Raw genomic sequence first — 17,819 nt, forward strand, 5'->3', positions numbered from 1 at the left:
GAATATTCAAATCAGTGATTAAAATCACATTTCTCCTGATTCAAAACGAAAAAGACTTTCAAACACGAATATAATATGTTGGCAATCACAGTGCTTTAGCGCAACCCGCCTTATTTGAATTGGACGCTTAGTTTGCCGTATTTGACAAGAACAAAATCTATTTAGAAAATTGCACACTTGAATGATATAACTGTATGTAAATATGATGCAAAAGCTTGAATGTATTTTCTCATAATATAAAGTAATCTAATAAAATATTATTTTATTAGTAATCAAAGTTTTCAGTTGTGGAATCTTTCAAATTGAAATTTAACTTAAAACGTCAGTTTTTTAATGAGAATTCATGAAAAACAAGAACATTGCTCAATAATAATGATTAACTACTGCAACAAAATGGATAATATAATTATTTAATATTGATCATTGAATAGTTGGAGCAGAAAAATTATGTAGAATTCTATTAACTATATCCTGTGATAAGTATAAGGAAAATGAAAATGAAATGGATTTCAACAATAAGAAATAATAGAGGAGAATAGAAAATTTTATTTCCAAAACAGTATAACTCTCAATAATCCTATTTATTTGCTAGCATGGCTTCCCTATCACTATGAGTTTCTTTATTACAATAACAGAAAACAACAAAACATACAATCGATATAAGAATTAGAATAGTAATAGCTGTTATCCCAGCAAATGCTTGTACCCAAAACATGCTTTCAATTCGGGAGCTTGATTTATCTGAAACAGGAAAGAATGAGTCATTTAAAAATCGAATGAATAGTCCTCTAATAATAATTAGATCATAATAAATAATTATCCAATGAGACTTGAACTAAAAAACAGAGAGTGGATTAAATTATGTAATTATATTTAATGTGAATAGTATGAAGAGAATGATGTTCTGAAAAATATGACAATAATATTTTTTAAGTGTTCAATAGTAAAGAGTCTATATATATAAAAGCGAAATGGCACTCACTCACTCACTCACTCACTCGCAGAACTAAAAATCTTCCGGACCAAAAACGTTCAAATTTGGTAGGTATGTTCAGTTGGCCCTTTAGAGGCGCACTAAGAAAGCTTTTGGCAATATTTTAACTCTAAAGGCCATTCCACACAGCACGTGGCGTGCGTGGCTGGACGCACGCCACGCCGGCCACGCTAGCCACATGCCAATTCACACCGCCACGACTGTTGCGATGCTATACCGGCCACGTTTACCGTCAGTATGCAGGAAGATCTCAACTCCAACGGTCCTGTGGTGTGAATCTGGATTTTCTTGTGGCTTACCTTGGTTTGATGAATCCAACAGCAGCAGTAGTAGTGATAATGAGCTGGTTTTATTGTATTCGGTAACAGCAGCGGACCAGTGGGTACATCCAATCAATAAAAAAAGGAAGACCCATGGTGAATTCCATCATTTAATGCGCGACCTTGAGGCTGACAATGATAGTATTTATGTCTATACGATAGTATACGTCTAGTACACGTTCTGCGCATGCTCGGACAAAAACGTGGCCAGACACGTTTGAAAAGATCGCTCAGAGAGCGAACGGTAACCACGCGTGGCTAGTATAGCAAGCGTTGCCGCGTGGCCGTGGCTGCTATGTGAATTGCTTCATTTGATTAGCTGGGAAGCGATGTTTTGAAAAGTAGCTAGCGTGCGTCCAGCCACGCACGCCACGTGCTGTGTGGAATGGCCTTAAGGGTTGTTTTTAAGGGTTTAAAGTTCGTCTTCTAGCATTTATATTCTTCTTCTCCCAATCTCTTAATTATAATTGAAATTTCCATATCATATGTTACTATAGAACTATAATCTAGATAGAGTACCTCTTCGAAACAGTTGTTAACTGGCAACTAAATTAATAATTTTGTCAGATTGGCATTAAGTTGAGTTAACTTTGTTAGGTTGGCACCAAGTTGAAGATTTAAATGAATTAATCGCGGAAAAATTGATTGGGCACTGCTACTTCAATCCTGGGAATATTATATTACTAGCCGTCAGGCTCGCTTCGCTCGCCATATCCGTTTAGCCTGACGTTTAGTCTGGACCCCCGACTGGATTGTCCAAACATATGATCTCATTTTTGGACGATCCAGTCGGGGGTCCAGGGGGCGGAGCCCCCTGGCTAGACGGATATGGCGAGCGAAGCGAGCCTGACGGCTAGTAAATTATATTCTTCCTTATGGTTTCTCACGTTATCTTTTTAATACTTTCTGGAGCATACACTGTAGATATTTTTACTCAGGTCAATTTCAAAAACATGATAACTTGGAAATCATAAAGCTGAAAAGCTCTTACCTATTCAAACTTGTTTCTATTCTGGAAGAAAATATTCTCTCTAACAATGTTTTTAACTTTCAATTGTCAGTAAGCCAAAGATTCCAAAAACTGCTTTTAATAAGGTTTAATGATATTCTCCATAAATGCCTTTCAAACTCTATTATTTTGTAGAAATAATGTACATATTCCCCAAATATAAATGCCTCATTTGATTTAATAAACACTTATATAGACTGCTATTGTCAACACTACCGGAGATATTTCACCAGTAGCAGTAAATTATTATCTTGTGGTATAATTTTTTGCATAGATTGTATGCCATAACATGAGATCAGTTAGTTCATGTTTCAATCAGAGAATAATTGAATCACATTTTTACAAACTAAGAACATGACAGAAATTGATTCAAATTCAAATATTCTTTATTCCAGAAAATGCATATGTACAATAATAAGAATACAATTGCAATAATTGTAATAGAAATGTATGGAATACCCCTACAAAGACTATACATCTGTGTGTAGGGGTGAGTTCCGGTCAGCCTGTCAAGGCCTGAATAAGCTTAAACAAAATTGATTCATGAAATGTAGAGGTGCACCTTAAAACTTATGATATGTATCTAAATTCCCTTCTTTAATTCAATCAAATTTATCTAATCTTATAGGCTAACTCACTCAGAGAAAGCATTACCTGATGGATCTGGCTCTACAGACAGATTTCCGAGCCAAACTTCAAGTGATCTGGTGTTTAGAATACATTCCTTATGACCCTCGTCCCAATAATAGAACCTGCAAAAGGAGAACTTCCATAATTATCAATGTATAAATAAATAAATGACAATAATCATTAAGAATCTATTGAAACATTGGAAGCTTGATATCAAACATGCATTTGTATGCTTTGATGTAGTTTTTACTTCAAGAAGCATTAAAAAATGTGTTATTATTTTTGTATATTGGAAACTTCCCACTATACAGTAACAGAAAAGCTGGCAGCTTTGTGTGGCCTATACTCTTTCACGGAATCATTATTTTTACTCTTAAAAATATCGTACAATGTTTGCAATGTATAAAGGTCTTCAGAAGATTATAATATTATATTAATGTGAATTTTCCAATAGATTACAGAGTATAGATTATTATTGACCGAGTGAAGTGATGTTTAAGATTCAAGTCGACGATTTTGCATTTCTCTTCATGTTTTTATGTTCCGCATTTACAGCGAAACGCAGCAATAGATTTCATGAAATTTGACAGATATGTTCCTTTTTGAATTTCGCGTCGACGTATACATAAAGTTTTTTTTTGAAATTTAGCATTTTAAGGATAATACAAAAGGAAAAGGAGTCTCCTTCGAACGCCAATATTACTGTAAAAATCAGACTTTAGAATATCATACATCATATAATCAGCTGTCGAGTGGATTATAAATTGCTTGCAATGACGCATGCAATTTAATATCTCAATGTAACTTGGTGAAAAACAGCTGTTGTGTGGACAAAGAGGCATGCAATTGATAACTTGAAGTAGCTAAGTAATTCCTCCCGACTTTTCTCTGTTTTCAACTCGGTAAGCTTTTGATGATAGTAGCATAGCTGTTCACATCAAATTATTAGCATTGTCGAAACAACAAGCCAAACAGTCATTAGTCGTTTATACACCGATATGTCGCCGACAGGACAGAATTTACTCTAATGGACAGTAATAAGAAGATTTTCCACAGTGATTCACTTTAAACTGTCAGATTCCCTCCCTTACTATTAATGTCAATGCTCATTCAATAAATATTGACAGTCCAAGTTTTGTCAGCACCTCTTCTAAGTAGTAATTATCTATGCTTCCTTTCAAACAATAATTTTAATTTCAATTCGTAATTGTGTATTAAAAAGGAGTAAATACATAACTATAGTGAGGTCCACGTTATGATGGCAGTGGAGAAAGATAGGAGAACAACGTTGCCGATCCTCTTTCTTGTCAATGCCTTCTATAGACGGTAGCTGATACACGTTTATTGATGTAATATCAACTGTTCATTATCGTTTAAAATAATCAATCATATTTTATTAAACAAGAAATTTTATTTTTCAATAACATCATAATGAATTTTTATAACTAAGATGGAATATTTTGTTAATAATTAATTATTAATTGTACATTGTTAATCAACATCAACAGAAATTATTATTATTATATTATTATTATTATTATTATTATTATTATATTATTATTATTATTATTAACAGGGAAAATCAAGAAAGAGATAGCTCTATCAGCTTTGTTGAATGATAGACAAGGATAGTAATAACATTGCTAATGAAACACTGCCATTATAACGTGGATTTCACTATAGATACCCAAAGTTCAAATTATAGTCAGCAGCATTCCTTATATCTCAAATAATACGGTATCAATATTTTCAATTCATCCAATAATAATAATAATAATAATAATATCGAGTGACCTGGCTGGCTCAGGTCTGGTGTCAGAGTTTTCAGGTCGCAACTGATCAATTTCAGGGCCTCTGACATGACCTAATTCGACCAATGCTTACGGTTTGAAGTAAATTTGACCATAGATTCAATTACTCACTGTGTGCATTGACATGTATGGTTGTTCTTGTCACAAATTAACCTGAAGTCGTAGCAGTCATGATCTTCCTTGCATTCTATGTGATGGAACTGGGCACTATTCACACTGGACACTGAAAATATCAATGAATATTTAAAAGTTTATTTTAAATAAATCCATTTGTTTATAAAATAGAATTATAGTATCAATAATATATATATTAATTTAAAGGGTATATTATATTATAAATTTTAAAGGGAACTATGATTCTATATTTTATAAATACAAGAAAGTGGCCCTAAATTCATACATTATTAAAAAATCCATTTGTTCAATATATGTTAGCAATACAGTATTCACATTGGAAGTTCTATTAAGTTCTTATGATTCTGATTCTGTTCTTCTATTCTATGTTTGAAAGTGTATTTTTGGGAAAAGCCCCATGTACTGTATTATAATTATGTTGGAAATATCCTAATTCAAATTTTTGTTCTCATGGTAGCAGCCTACTATTTATAATAGATATTAGCCTAATTATCCATATCTTTCTCTATAGTTAGGTCCATGTTATAATGGCAGTGTTTGATTAGTTACGGTATTGCTATCCTTGTCTATCAATCAACAAAATCATTCCATATCATGGAGTGATCCGTGGTCTAGTGGATAGACTGCTTGCGTAGCAGCATAGAGATCCCGGGTTCAAACCCTCTCATTACCAATACTTGTTCATTGTCTATTCATTAATATTGTGTATTCATACATCAGCAAACAATGATCGAATACAATATGATTGATATTATTTGATTGGGCACACACAGATGTTGTGAATTCCAGTCAGGCATGAAGATGATTCATTAGGGAGATTATTTCCTGGCTCAAAATAGCTGGGGAGCAAAACAGAATGCTCGGCTAGTAAAATCTATCCAGATTGCATCTGTTTCTACAAATATGATTACTCAAACAGGAGTAATTTTTTTTTAACTATTTTGATTCTCTACATTTACCATCTTCACAACGTATAGGCTTCAAATTAATTGCTTCAGAGTAAGGTCTATTTATATAGAAAGGTCTTGCATGATAATAGGTCTGTAATACTGTAATATTATTATGGACATAACTAGTATCCTTTTTAAACATCATAACATAAACAAACACTCATAGTTTCATCTTGTGTAAGAATTTTAAAAAGGGTACTAATTATTTCTATATAATAATTAAACAATCCAAGTAGCTCTATGAAAATACTTTATCAGGTCTATAATAATAACAACGCTGTTCTGCGTTTTCACACGTGATGCATGCAAATGAATCAAGTTTACACTTTTTCACATTATTAAATTTTGTCGAAAGATTGGAATAGGCCTATTATGTGTCATTCTCATTAGTCTAGAGCCCAAGCAGTTCAAACTTAATACGCGTTACTCTAATTGTAGATGGTGATGTGGTGAAACAATATACGAATTAAATGTAGTTTATAACACAAATAAGAAATCAGGAAATATTTGGCCTGAGGATGACACCAAACGAAACAAGTGACATTGTTTACATTATTATTATTCATTCTTCAATTACTTAGATTATTCATACTTCAATACAAATTAATAAAATTTTTATTTATAGCAGCAACTATTATACCTCTCTTCTCTTCTCTCCTGTTATCTTCTGTGGTCCAAAACTGGCTGGTTTATTTTCATTTGCTAGAACATGAGGCATGAGATATTTCACTCGCATTTCCATTCAGGAATATAATTATATTATCGGAATGCTATTTTCTTCATGAAAACATGTAGCCTGTATAGTGGAGTGTCATTCCTCTTCTCTCTTGCAATGAGAAGATTAAAGTAATAATGAATTTAACGATTTGAATTTATCAATATATCAATATATTTCTGTGGATGTAATGTCCATCAACCAGAGAAATTATGAACTGTGTTGCATATCCATACTCTTCCACTAATGAAATAAAATTTGAATTTTAAAAACACTTATAAAGTGAAAATGCACTGACTATTAGTAGTGACGATCGTTTCGACCTGTTGTGGGTCATCATCAGACTATTGAAACTATGTCACTTCTAATAGTGAGTGAATTTTCACTTTATAAGTGTTTTTAAATTCAAATAATTCTTATTAGTCTTCATTCAATATTTACAACTGTTATTGAATGATTTATCATCGACCTGAGTTGACATTTTAAATGATATTGATATTATGTTGAATTAGCTTGAATTATGAAAAACATCATATACTCACCAATTATACTGGCAGAAGCTGCACTTATATAATTCGATACAATTGCTAAGCTCAGTATCAAAGCAAATTCTCTCAAACACATGACACCAGCCATTTTTAACGATATTTTTGAGAAAAATATCAACTTTCAATACTTCACACTCCAGTCTCTAATACGAGTCTTTCACTAAAAAAATCTTTTCCATTCAATTTTTTTTCAAAACATCTTTGGATGAAAATTGTCAAATGAATATAGTTCAAAGAGTATGCTACTGAGTATTTTGAACTTTGATTGGGAATGATCAGTGTCAGGAGGGTTGAAAACTGCCCATATTTGAATAAGTTCAACACAAATGGACCAATAAGGAGCTGAAAAATGTATTTCAACAAAGAAATTTTCCAACACTTCACTGCTTGCGTTGTTACACTCTACGGTGGAGACAGATATTGAGAAAAAATAAAATTACACTTTGGAAAAATCTTTCACTTGACAGTTGAGAAAAAGATAAGTCTAAAAAGAGAACCAAAACAATCAATTTGAACTGTTTTTAAAACAAACGGCAGAAGTAAATATGAATGAACGTCTTGACAAACTCAGGCAGTTAACACTTTAGTATTAACCTGCGCCACATTTGAACCCAAACTGTTTTAAAAATATGCACAAAGTTTGCAAGAAAAACGAGGCAGAGAGTAAAGCAAGAGATTCAAGGAGCAACAGACGTTGACTTGGGCGTCTGTCATTTATTTGGCCGTCTGCCATTGGTCAGTTTTATTTCTGTAATTCAGGCCAACTTGGGATGAATCTTGAATCGGATTTGTATCAAACTTTGATACGGTTGATCATGAACTTGTATCATTCATCAAGTGAAGCCTTTCTCTTGATTTCAAATTTGTATCAAACATTGGATACGGTTCATCATTAACTTTTCATCAGACATCAAGTTAGTATAGCCATAGAGAAACAATAGCGTAAGTAGATATCCCATGGTATAGGGCGTTTATGTCGCAGCTTTTACTGTTATCGCAAGCCGATTACTGTCGATTTTTAATGTTTTGACTGGGTAAGAGTGTATGAACGGCACAATATGAGAGACTACCAGCGTCATAAAGCTTCACGCGAAAGATCTACGTGGACTATCAGCTTGAGATAACAGTAGAGATAACAGTCCTATGCAGCTGTGTGACGCTGGTAGTCTCTCAAATTGTGCCGTTCATACACTATCACTCCAACAAAACAGTGAAAATTGACAATAATCGGCTTGAGATACCGTAACAGTAAAAGTTGCGACATAAATTCCCTATACCATGGGATATCTACTTAAGCTATTGTTTCTCTATGATATAGCTTTGCTCTTGATTTCGGATTTGTATCAGACATTGATACGGTTTATCATGAACTTGTATGAGTCAGAATAGAGTTTTTCCCTCTTTTGTATATGTTTTAGAAGTGTGTGAGTGCTACATTCATAATCTGCTCCTTCGTATCTTTTTTGGGCATCTTTAATCTAATGGTCTGATAAGCCTCCCATTTTCTTTTGTATCACAATAGTGTAAATTTTCAAATTTAAAACTCAAATTATTTTATTACATTGTACAAATTTATACAAAACATCACATTATATATCAACATGTAATAGGCCCGAATGCACAAAAGTCTGTTAAATTTTAATCGTGATTAAATGTCATGAGAAACAATAAGAGAAGCCCTCTTTTCATAGAAGCCTGCTTCTCCGATTGGTCCTCGTGGTATATAATCATGATTAAAATTTAACAGGCTTTTGAGCAACTGGGAATAGTACTCGAAGTAACTGCAGTCATAGATGAATAATGTCATAGCCACCTCTAATACAAGACCGCGGCCTACGATATAGCAACATCGCAGTGTAGGCCTAGAATATAATACGGTACGTGATTAGCGAAAAAGATCAGCTGGTATTTTTTAAAATATTTTTCACCAATCATGTATTAGATTCTAGGCCTACACTGCGACGATGCAATATCGTAGGTGACTATGATAACGTACGTTTGTTACCTACCAGTGTTGGATATCCGGTACTTTTTCGCCATGCTGCAGTTATCTAAATGGAAGTAACTAGTTCAGGTTGTTACTCTATTATAAATCTCTAATTAGCTCTTACCGAAGCTAGAAGTTCATCAATGCTGGTTTCCCAAAATGTATAATAAATTATGACGATTTCAGGTGGTTTTATTTATTATGGATATTTAAATCAAATCAAATCAAATCATTCTTTATTGTTGCAAGACATTACAATAATGTTAAAAACAAACGTCATATAAGTTAAAAGAAAGTCAGTTATACAAAAGTCCAGAATTATACAAAATAAATAAAGACCGTCAAATTCTTAATAGCGTAGCTAGTCGAAACAATCTTAAAATATATGATAACATTCAAGAACATCAGATTTGTCAATAATGATAAAAATCTCAAGCAGGTACCTCATTGAATTATGAAAAATTTTTCATTGAAATTCATTGACTCCAATCTATTTTGAAATATTCATCAACAGAATACAAACATTTCTTTATTAATATTTCTTTTATCACGCTCTTAAATTTATTCGGAGGCAGCAATTTGAAATTATCTTGAGTAGATTTATATAATTTTACAGACATAGAGTGAATTTTTTTTGAGATTTTGTGTAACTGTACTGCTCAATTCTAAGTTTGTGTTTATTTCTTGTGTTAAAATTGTGAAAATTACTGTTCATATTATACTTTCCCAAATTTCCATGCACATAACAAACAACATATAAAACATACAATGAGGTTAGTGACAAAATTTTTAAATTTATAAAGAGAGGTTTACAATATGTGTATTAAATGGAAAATTGCTGATTATCCTTACAACCTTTTTTTGTAGAATAAAAATAGATTTCGTTTTTACACTATTCCCCCAAAAAATAACACCATAAGTGAGGAGACTTTGAAAATGAGCAAAATATACATTAAGCAGGATGGATGTACGCACTGTCACACTAAGTCTGCGAATCATGTAGGAACCTTTTGCTAATCTACCAGATAAGTAATCTAAATGCGCATCCCAAGACAAGTTCTCATCCAAATAAATATCCAAGAATTTAAGGGAATGCTCCCTTTACCATTATACACCACCAACTAAAACACATAAAGCTTACTGTAGTGGATTACAAAGAATATTTTTGAATCTACTAGATTTTATTTTATTCTATAACACAATAAACAAACTTTCACATTCAAACCATTTCAATAATGGAATGTGAATGAATAGTTATTGATTTGACCATTTCTGTTTTGTGAAGCAAAACTTTTTTGTTAGAAACAACAACACAAATGAAAAACAATCGCTAATAGCTCATCATAGTAACTCAATTGAGGTATATTTGGCATTTTTTAAGCTTCTCAACAATCATAAAAACAAATGGATGATTTGCAATAACGGAAACATTTTCTTTTGTAAAGTCAGAATGATACACACTAGTTATTTGTGCAACTAGTGCGCAAAGTGACAGTTTGCTGCACCGAAAGAAACGTTTACGCCCGAACCGTAGGCGAGGGCGGAATGGTTTCTTGAGTGCAGCAGAAGAACTTTGCGCACGTATTTCACATTAAGTTTTTCCTACAGTTACCATTGAATATGAAAAGTGGGTAATTATGGGTAAAATTGCCTGAAATGCATCAAATGTTTTTCTGTGTAATTTTATTATTGATGAAAACCTTAATCCTAAAATCCTAAAGTCCTCGTTGTCCTTGGTTATAATATTATAATGAATAATATTAGCGCGTTGTGCTTCGTTGCACCTCTGCTCACTATAGCAGCCACAGCAGTCACTGTTACCAACTTCATTTTGATTTTGCTGCACTGTTGCTCCATATAACCTACTAAGTATTTTGCGTTGCCATGTTGCAAATCTGGAGTGCAGAAAAATTTTTGCCGCACTAGAGCGGAAAAGTGATTCTTTGCGTTCTGTAATCAGTGCAGCAATGGCCACTTTTCAACGTAACTGTGGGAAAAATACATCTTCTTAGTTTGTACTGTCTGTTTGCTTTTCTTTGCTCTTTCTATTTCTTATTCTATTTTAATATCACTGTATCAGTCTATTCCATTTTTTGTTGAACAGAAGTATTGCTTGTCACAGTTCCCTCCAGTTTTCCCCAGTTGTATCGCATATTGGATGTCGGCTATTAATTGCTCATATTTTGGATTTAATGGACTCGATCTGTAATAAAATTGAAAAACAAATTAGAAATGTTTAAAACTATACAGAGTGAATTATTATTATATAGTTTCAGATTTTCTAGAATAGACCGATAAATTTTGTTGATGGATTTCTCACATCAAATAAAGTGAAACGTTACAGTAAACATGGATCTGAAAATGCAGCATTGTAACCGAAATAATGCTGGCGGTGGATTGTAGGCCCTAAATTTTTTTTAAATTTTCATTTTTGTAGAATATGTGGCAGCCTCATGAGGGTTCTTAAATGATTAGGTAGTTCTTGAATTGAATTAGCTAAGGAATGAAATGAAATCAATGAAAAGTATAATCCAATGATTGTTGAAGACACTTTGTCAATGAAAAAGAACTTCTGTTGTTGAGACAATATGGTAAAAATATAGCCTACAACAAATTTAAATTTCAATCCAAAAGGGATACAGTAACTGAAGTACGGTAATCATCCTTCAAAGGTATTTTGTTTGGGAGAAAAATGTGGTTTATTAAATACCTACTTGGATATAATGTAACTTAATACTGAAGGAACAATGTCTATATTTGATTTCTTGTTTAGAATGCTCCCAAACCTCAAAATTCTGGTATTTTATTAATGAGAGCAGAGATTTTTCAAATATTTTTTGCCTGTTCTATTCTCTTTTGATTCCTGATTTATGAGGCTTGGGTGCGTTTCAGACAAAAAAATGAACGGACCAGTTTTTCTTCAACATTAAATTATTTATTTATTTCATTGGCAATTACAGATCATAATTATAATATGATTGGGAGAAGACAACAGGCATAGCCCAAAACTGTCTCCTCCCAAATTTTTACAAATAAAAGTTTCAAAAAAAATAAGGTTAAGATTTCTCTTTCACTTTAAAAAGTCCAATTTCCACTTCAAAACTAATGACTAAACTAAAAATTTTGAATTTTGATATTTGAAAACTGATTAAAAACAAAAATATTTCTCTCAAATCTCAATAAATTGGAAATTTTTGAGTAATTTTGCAAAATTTTGAGCCAAAAAGAAACACAACTTCAATATTTCCTCTGATTTAGAATTCATTCGAACAATAAGTGGGTCTATCTTAGTTATATCTCTTTTAGATTAAAAAATTGAGTTTTTTGGCATATCTTTCCCATTACCCCATCAATCATTATGATATTATTGAAGTTACAAACTTCTATTTTATATTATTCAATGTCCTATGAATTCATATTAGAATAATTGATCATTGCATTTTTCATATTGCCAGCAAATATAAGGCTTATTAACAAATTTAATACGGTAATACCATAATGTTTATAAAATCCTTTCCAAGGTTCAACGAAAACCACAGTGAACGTTGCACTATCTACAAAAATTATTTAAGAAGATTATTTAATCAATTTATTATTATTATTATTATTATTATTATTATTATTATTATTATTATTATTATTATATTATTATTATTATCATTATTATTATTATTATTATTATTATTATTATTATATTATTATTATTATATTATTATTATTATTATTATTATTATTATTATTATTATTATTATTATTATTATCATTTCATTCATCACATGACAAGTGAGTGTTTATTGCACTCAAAGTCGGCCTTTGGCAAGACTTTGGTGCATTACTAAACTGGAATGTTCAAAAATTATCTCACAATGGATGCTGTGCTGAGAACAACTGCTTTTTCCCAGCAGAAAATTTTATTATTATTATTATTATTATCTCTCCATCATTTTTAAATGGTTACACTTGGAAAAAACATTATTCAGAGAAAAATCAAGAGGAGTGAAAGCGCTTTACACGTGAATACTAGTTTTCATGAACTATTATAAAAATAGACTGTTTAAAAGAAAATAAAAAATGATAAAACTCACACAAACTTAGCCCCGTTAATAATCATTCGAGCTGCCGAGCTGTATTGTTGAGCCTTCTTCGGCTCAATGCAGGCAATTTTCTTCAGGCAATCAAAGTTCTGAGTTTTTTCTCCCATCGCGTATCCTAGAAACAACAGAATCTCCTTCTCGTCCAGAATTGACTCACTGGCTTTGAATAGTGACTGATCTTCATCGTCCAGACTTCGATGGTTTTTCCACGATGAGTTATTGCTTACATAAGCGGCTCCAAACAGTAGACCTTTCAACACTAGCCAGATTATTATGTTGGTCAGGTTCAAGCTGAGTACCTGTTGGGAAATTAATTATTAACAATTTTAAATGAGTTTGATGAGAAAATATTTATTTATTCACAATGGAAACAAAGGGTTTCCCCCAAATATGTATCCTTTAAAATACAAATTGTACAAATACAAATATACATATTGAATAGAATGAATGAAGATTCAAGTAGGAATTCCTCATGTGACATCAAATTAGGATGTTAATATATGTAGGATAAGATACTAGCAATTATAGTGAGGTCCACGTTATAATGGCAGTGTTTGATTAGCAATGATATTGCTATCCTTGTCTACAATCATCCTTGTCAGAAGGCATTGAAAACACAGAGGTTCGACAACGTTGTTCTCCCATCTTTCTCCACTGCCATTATAACGTAGACCTCACTATAGCAATTATAGTGAGGTCCACGTTATAATGACAGACTATCACTGGTATTTATTTATTTATTCATTGATAGATACAATATAATTCTCAATTATGAATGATTGGAAAAGGATCAACAGGCTTAAAGCCCAAAACTGTTCCTTTCCCAAATTTTAGATAGAAAAAATTATTGTCCAAAAATAGGCTATGTTTACACTTCAAGATTTTTGTCCAAAATATAATCATTATATAAACTAGGAATTATAATAATTGGAATTATAAAAAATATGTATTAATAATTGAAAATGTCAAACCTTGAAAAGAAACTCAAACCTACTCCTAAAACAACAGCTGTTGTATTACTATCTTTGTCTATCATTTGACAAAACAGGAAGCGCTATCCTTCTGTAGCTCCGCAACGTCGCCAGATAGTTTTCCAACAATGTAGAATATAATAAGGCCTATTTAACTCATTATTTTATCACAATTATTCAAATAATTATAAAATCATTGAGAAATATACTTTCTTGAAGAATGGAATAAAATTGATCATTTCAAACGAAATTGATCAGTATCAATATAAGGTACTTCAGTTAATATATCAGCTGACATCGTCATTTAATGTTACACCGGTATCAGCTATCCTCTATATAAGGCAGTGGCATGGCAAAGAATGGACAACGCTGTTCTCCTATCTTTCTCCACTGCCATTATAAAGTGGACCTCACTATAAAAGGATATCAAAGTAGTAGTTGCTCAGTAAACTACTTCTCTATTCAATTCAATACACTACACTATCAAAATCTAATAATGTTTAAAGTATAGGGATATGACGTTAGCAAGCTAATTCCACCTTGTGTTTTTATGAAAATTAACATATTATTTTGAAAATGAAAACAACCGTTTGTGATAATAGGCCCCGGAATCCAAATATTTAATCCAAATTCACTCGGAATCCAAATATGAGGATACATATTTTCAGTGTAGGTACTTGCTTGTACCTACAAGATACAACAATAATAATTGATAAAATTTCAATAATCACAAATTTTGATGTTTAAATGAGAAACACCGGTTTGTTACAGTGGGCCCCAATTCATTCTTAATCCAGATATGAGGATACATACTGTGTTGTCTTTGCTTGAACAAGATACAACAATAAAATTGATAAAATTTCAATAATCATAAATTTTGTCATTCAAGTCTCAAATTATAAGTTCTAGATTACTAGTTCTATAAGTTAGTTTTAGATTATAAGTTTTAGCTTGTATATCTTGTTCCATAACTGTGCAGACTCAAAAAATGAAGTTTCAAAACTGAAATAACGACTACTTGCAGACTATAATAATATTGTGATTAATATGAAATATTGTTACTCATTTGACTGATTTTCATTGTCAACAGACTTTTTAAAATGAATCCCATGCCATTCAAAAGCATGCTCCAGTCAATGAGTGAATATTTCATTTTTATCACAATTAATGATGAAAACACTGGGTAGGCTATTGTTAAAAATATCCTATAGGCCTACTATTAAACGAGCAACTTCTGTTCATATGTTAAGATGTTTAGATGTTTGTATTTTACATGTTCTATGTTTGTATTTCACCGGATCTCGAAAACGGCTCTAACGATTCTCACGAAACTCAGAACATAGTAGGTTTATTATATAAATATTCGATTGCACTAGGTCTCATCCCTGGGAAAACTCGCTGAAGGACATTAAAAGGATAATTATTATTCATTCTTGGAAAAACAGCTGTTAATAATTATTTCGTCATCTGTTGGTGATGAAGTGAGTAAGCGAGCTCATGTGTTTGGGACTGTGTCAAAATTATGACTCAGCTGTTGAACTTTTGTAATCATTCAATCAGGTACTTAGTGCCGGTAGCAAAAAAAAGCCGGGTTATTCTCTATCCTGATTAATTCCAGTAGATCCATCTTTTTGAAATGGTGTCTGATTTGGCTCACGTGGAGTTAATCAGGATTAAAATTCAACCGGCTTTTGTGTAACTGGGACTTTGTGAGGGAAATTTTTGCATTCCTCTGGGAATCAATCTCAATTTACTGTGATTAGATAAAACATTTCTGTATGAATGTTATGACTGTTATTATAATTTCTTATTTCGTAACAAATTTTTTATGCTTCTGTACTCCAGAGCGAAGCTCGGTCCCCGATATTTGTGATTAATATGGAATATTTTTACCGTTCTCATTTGACCGATTTTCATTGTCAACAGACTTTTGACAATATAATGAATCCCATGCTATTCAAATGCATGCTCCAGTCAATGAGTAAATATTTTATTTTTATCACAATTAGCCTAATAATGATAAAACTGGGCTGTTGTCAAAATTATCACTTATTTATTGTAAAAATCACAAACACCGGTTTGTTACAGTGGGCCCCAATTCATTCTTAATCCAGATATGAGGATACATACTGTGTTGTCTTTGCTTGAACAAGATACAACAATAAAATTGATAAAATTTCAATAATCATAATTTTGTCATTCAAGTCTCAAATTATAAGTTCTAGATTACTAGTTCTATAGTTTTAGCTTGTATATCTTGTTCCATAACTGTGCAGACTCAAAAAATGAAGTTTCAACACTGAAATAACGACTACTTGCAGACTATAATAATATTGTGATTAATATGAAATATTGTTACTCATTTGACTGATTTTCATTGTCAACAGACTTTTTAAAATGAATCCCATGCCATTCAAAAGCATGCTCCAGTCAATGAGTGAATATTTCATTTTTATCACAATTAATAATGAAAACACTGGGTAGGCTATTGTTAAAAATATCCTATAGGCCTACTATTAACGAGCAACTTCTGTTCATATGTTAAGATGTTTAGATGTTTGTATTTTACATGTTCTATGTTTGTATTTCACCGGATCTCGAAAACGGCTCTAACGATTCTCACGAAACTCAGAACATAGTAGGTTTATTATATAAATATTCGATTGCACTAGGTCTCATCCCTGGGAAAACTCGCTGAAGGACATTAGAAGGATAATTATTATTCATTCTTGGAAAAACAGCTGTTAATAATTATTTCGTCATCTGTTGGTGATGAAGTGAGTAAGCGAGTTCATGTGTTTGGGACTGTGTCAAAATTATGACTCAGCTGTTGAACTTTTGTAATCATTCAATCAGGTACTTAGTGCCGGTAGCAAAAAAAAGCCGGGTTATTCTCTATCCTGATTAATTCCAGTAGATCCATCTTTTTGAAATGGTGTCTGATTTGGCTCACGTGGAGTTAATCAGGATTAAAATTCAACCGGCTTTTGTGCAACTGGGACTTTGTGAGGGAAATTTTTGCATTCCTCTGGGAATCAATCTCAATTTACTGTGATTAGATAAAACATTTCTGTATGAATGTTATGACTGTTATTATAATTTCTTATTTCGTAACAAATTTTTTATGCTTTTGTACTGCAGAGCGAAGCTCGGTCCCCGATATTTGTGATTAATATGGATATTTTTACCGTTCTCATTTGACCGATTTTCATTGTCAACAGACTTTTGACAATATAATGAATCCCATGCTATTCAAATGCATGCTCCAGTCAATGAGTAAATATTTTATTTTTATCACAATTAATGATGAAAACACTGGGTAGGCTATTGTTAAAAATATCCTATAGGCCTACTATTAAACGAGCAACTTCTGTTCATATGTTAAGATGTTTAGATGTTTGTATTTTACATGTTCTATGTTTGTATTCACCGGATCTCGAAAACGGCTCTAACGATTCTCACGAAACTCAGAACATAGTAGGTTTATTATATAAATATTCGATTGCACTAGGTCTCATCCCTGGGAAAACTCGCTGAAGGACATTAGAAGGATAATTATTATTCATTCTTGGAAAAACAGCTGTTAATAATTATTTCGTCATCTGTTGGTGATGAAGTGAGTAAGCGAGTTCATGTGTGTGGGACTGTGTCAAAA

At 32.1% G+C, this 17,819-nt stretch overlaps 2 protein-coding genes across 2 annotated transcripts in view; both read right to left on the bottom strand.

Annotated features, from left to right (window-relative positions):
* Positions 1–526: 526 nt before the first annotated feature.
* On the bottom strand, positions 527–7,808 carry LOC111047762. The gene is made up of 4 exons (XM_039438358.1): positions 7,107–7,808; positions 4,876–4,987; positions 2,978–3,075; positions 527–741 (listed from the first exon to the last, which is right to left on the bottom strand). The coding sequence occupies exons 1-4, from the start codon at positions 7,198–7,200 to the stop codon at positions 578–580; spliced, it is 468 nt and encodes a 155-aa protein (XP_039294292.1). The 5' UTR covers positions 7,201–7,808; the 3' UTR covers positions 527–577.
* A 3,261-nt stretch (positions 7,809–11,069) lies between these two features.
* LOC111047754 overlaps positions 11,070–17,819 on the bottom strand; it is a 13,512-nt gene continuing 6,762 nt past the window's right edge. Inside the window, exons 3-4 of the mRNA XM_039438360.1 lie at positions 13,185–13,492; positions 11,070–11,302 (exon numbers count right to left, since the gene is read on the bottom strand). Of these exons, the coding sequence (XP_039294294.1) occupies positions 11,176–11,302; positions 13,185–13,492 (435 nt within the window). The 3' untranslated portion in view covers positions 11,070–11,175. The remainder of the gene's footprint in view (positions 11,303–13,184; positions 13,493–17,819) is intronic.

The sequence above is a fragment of the Nilaparvata lugens genome, chromosome 11, assembly GCF_014356525.2.
Source record: "Nilaparvata lugens isolate BPH chromosome 11, ASM1435652v1, whole genome shotgun sequence".
NCBI lineage: Eukaryota > Metazoa > Arthropoda > Insecta > Hemiptera > Delphacidae > Nilaparvata > Nilaparvata lugens.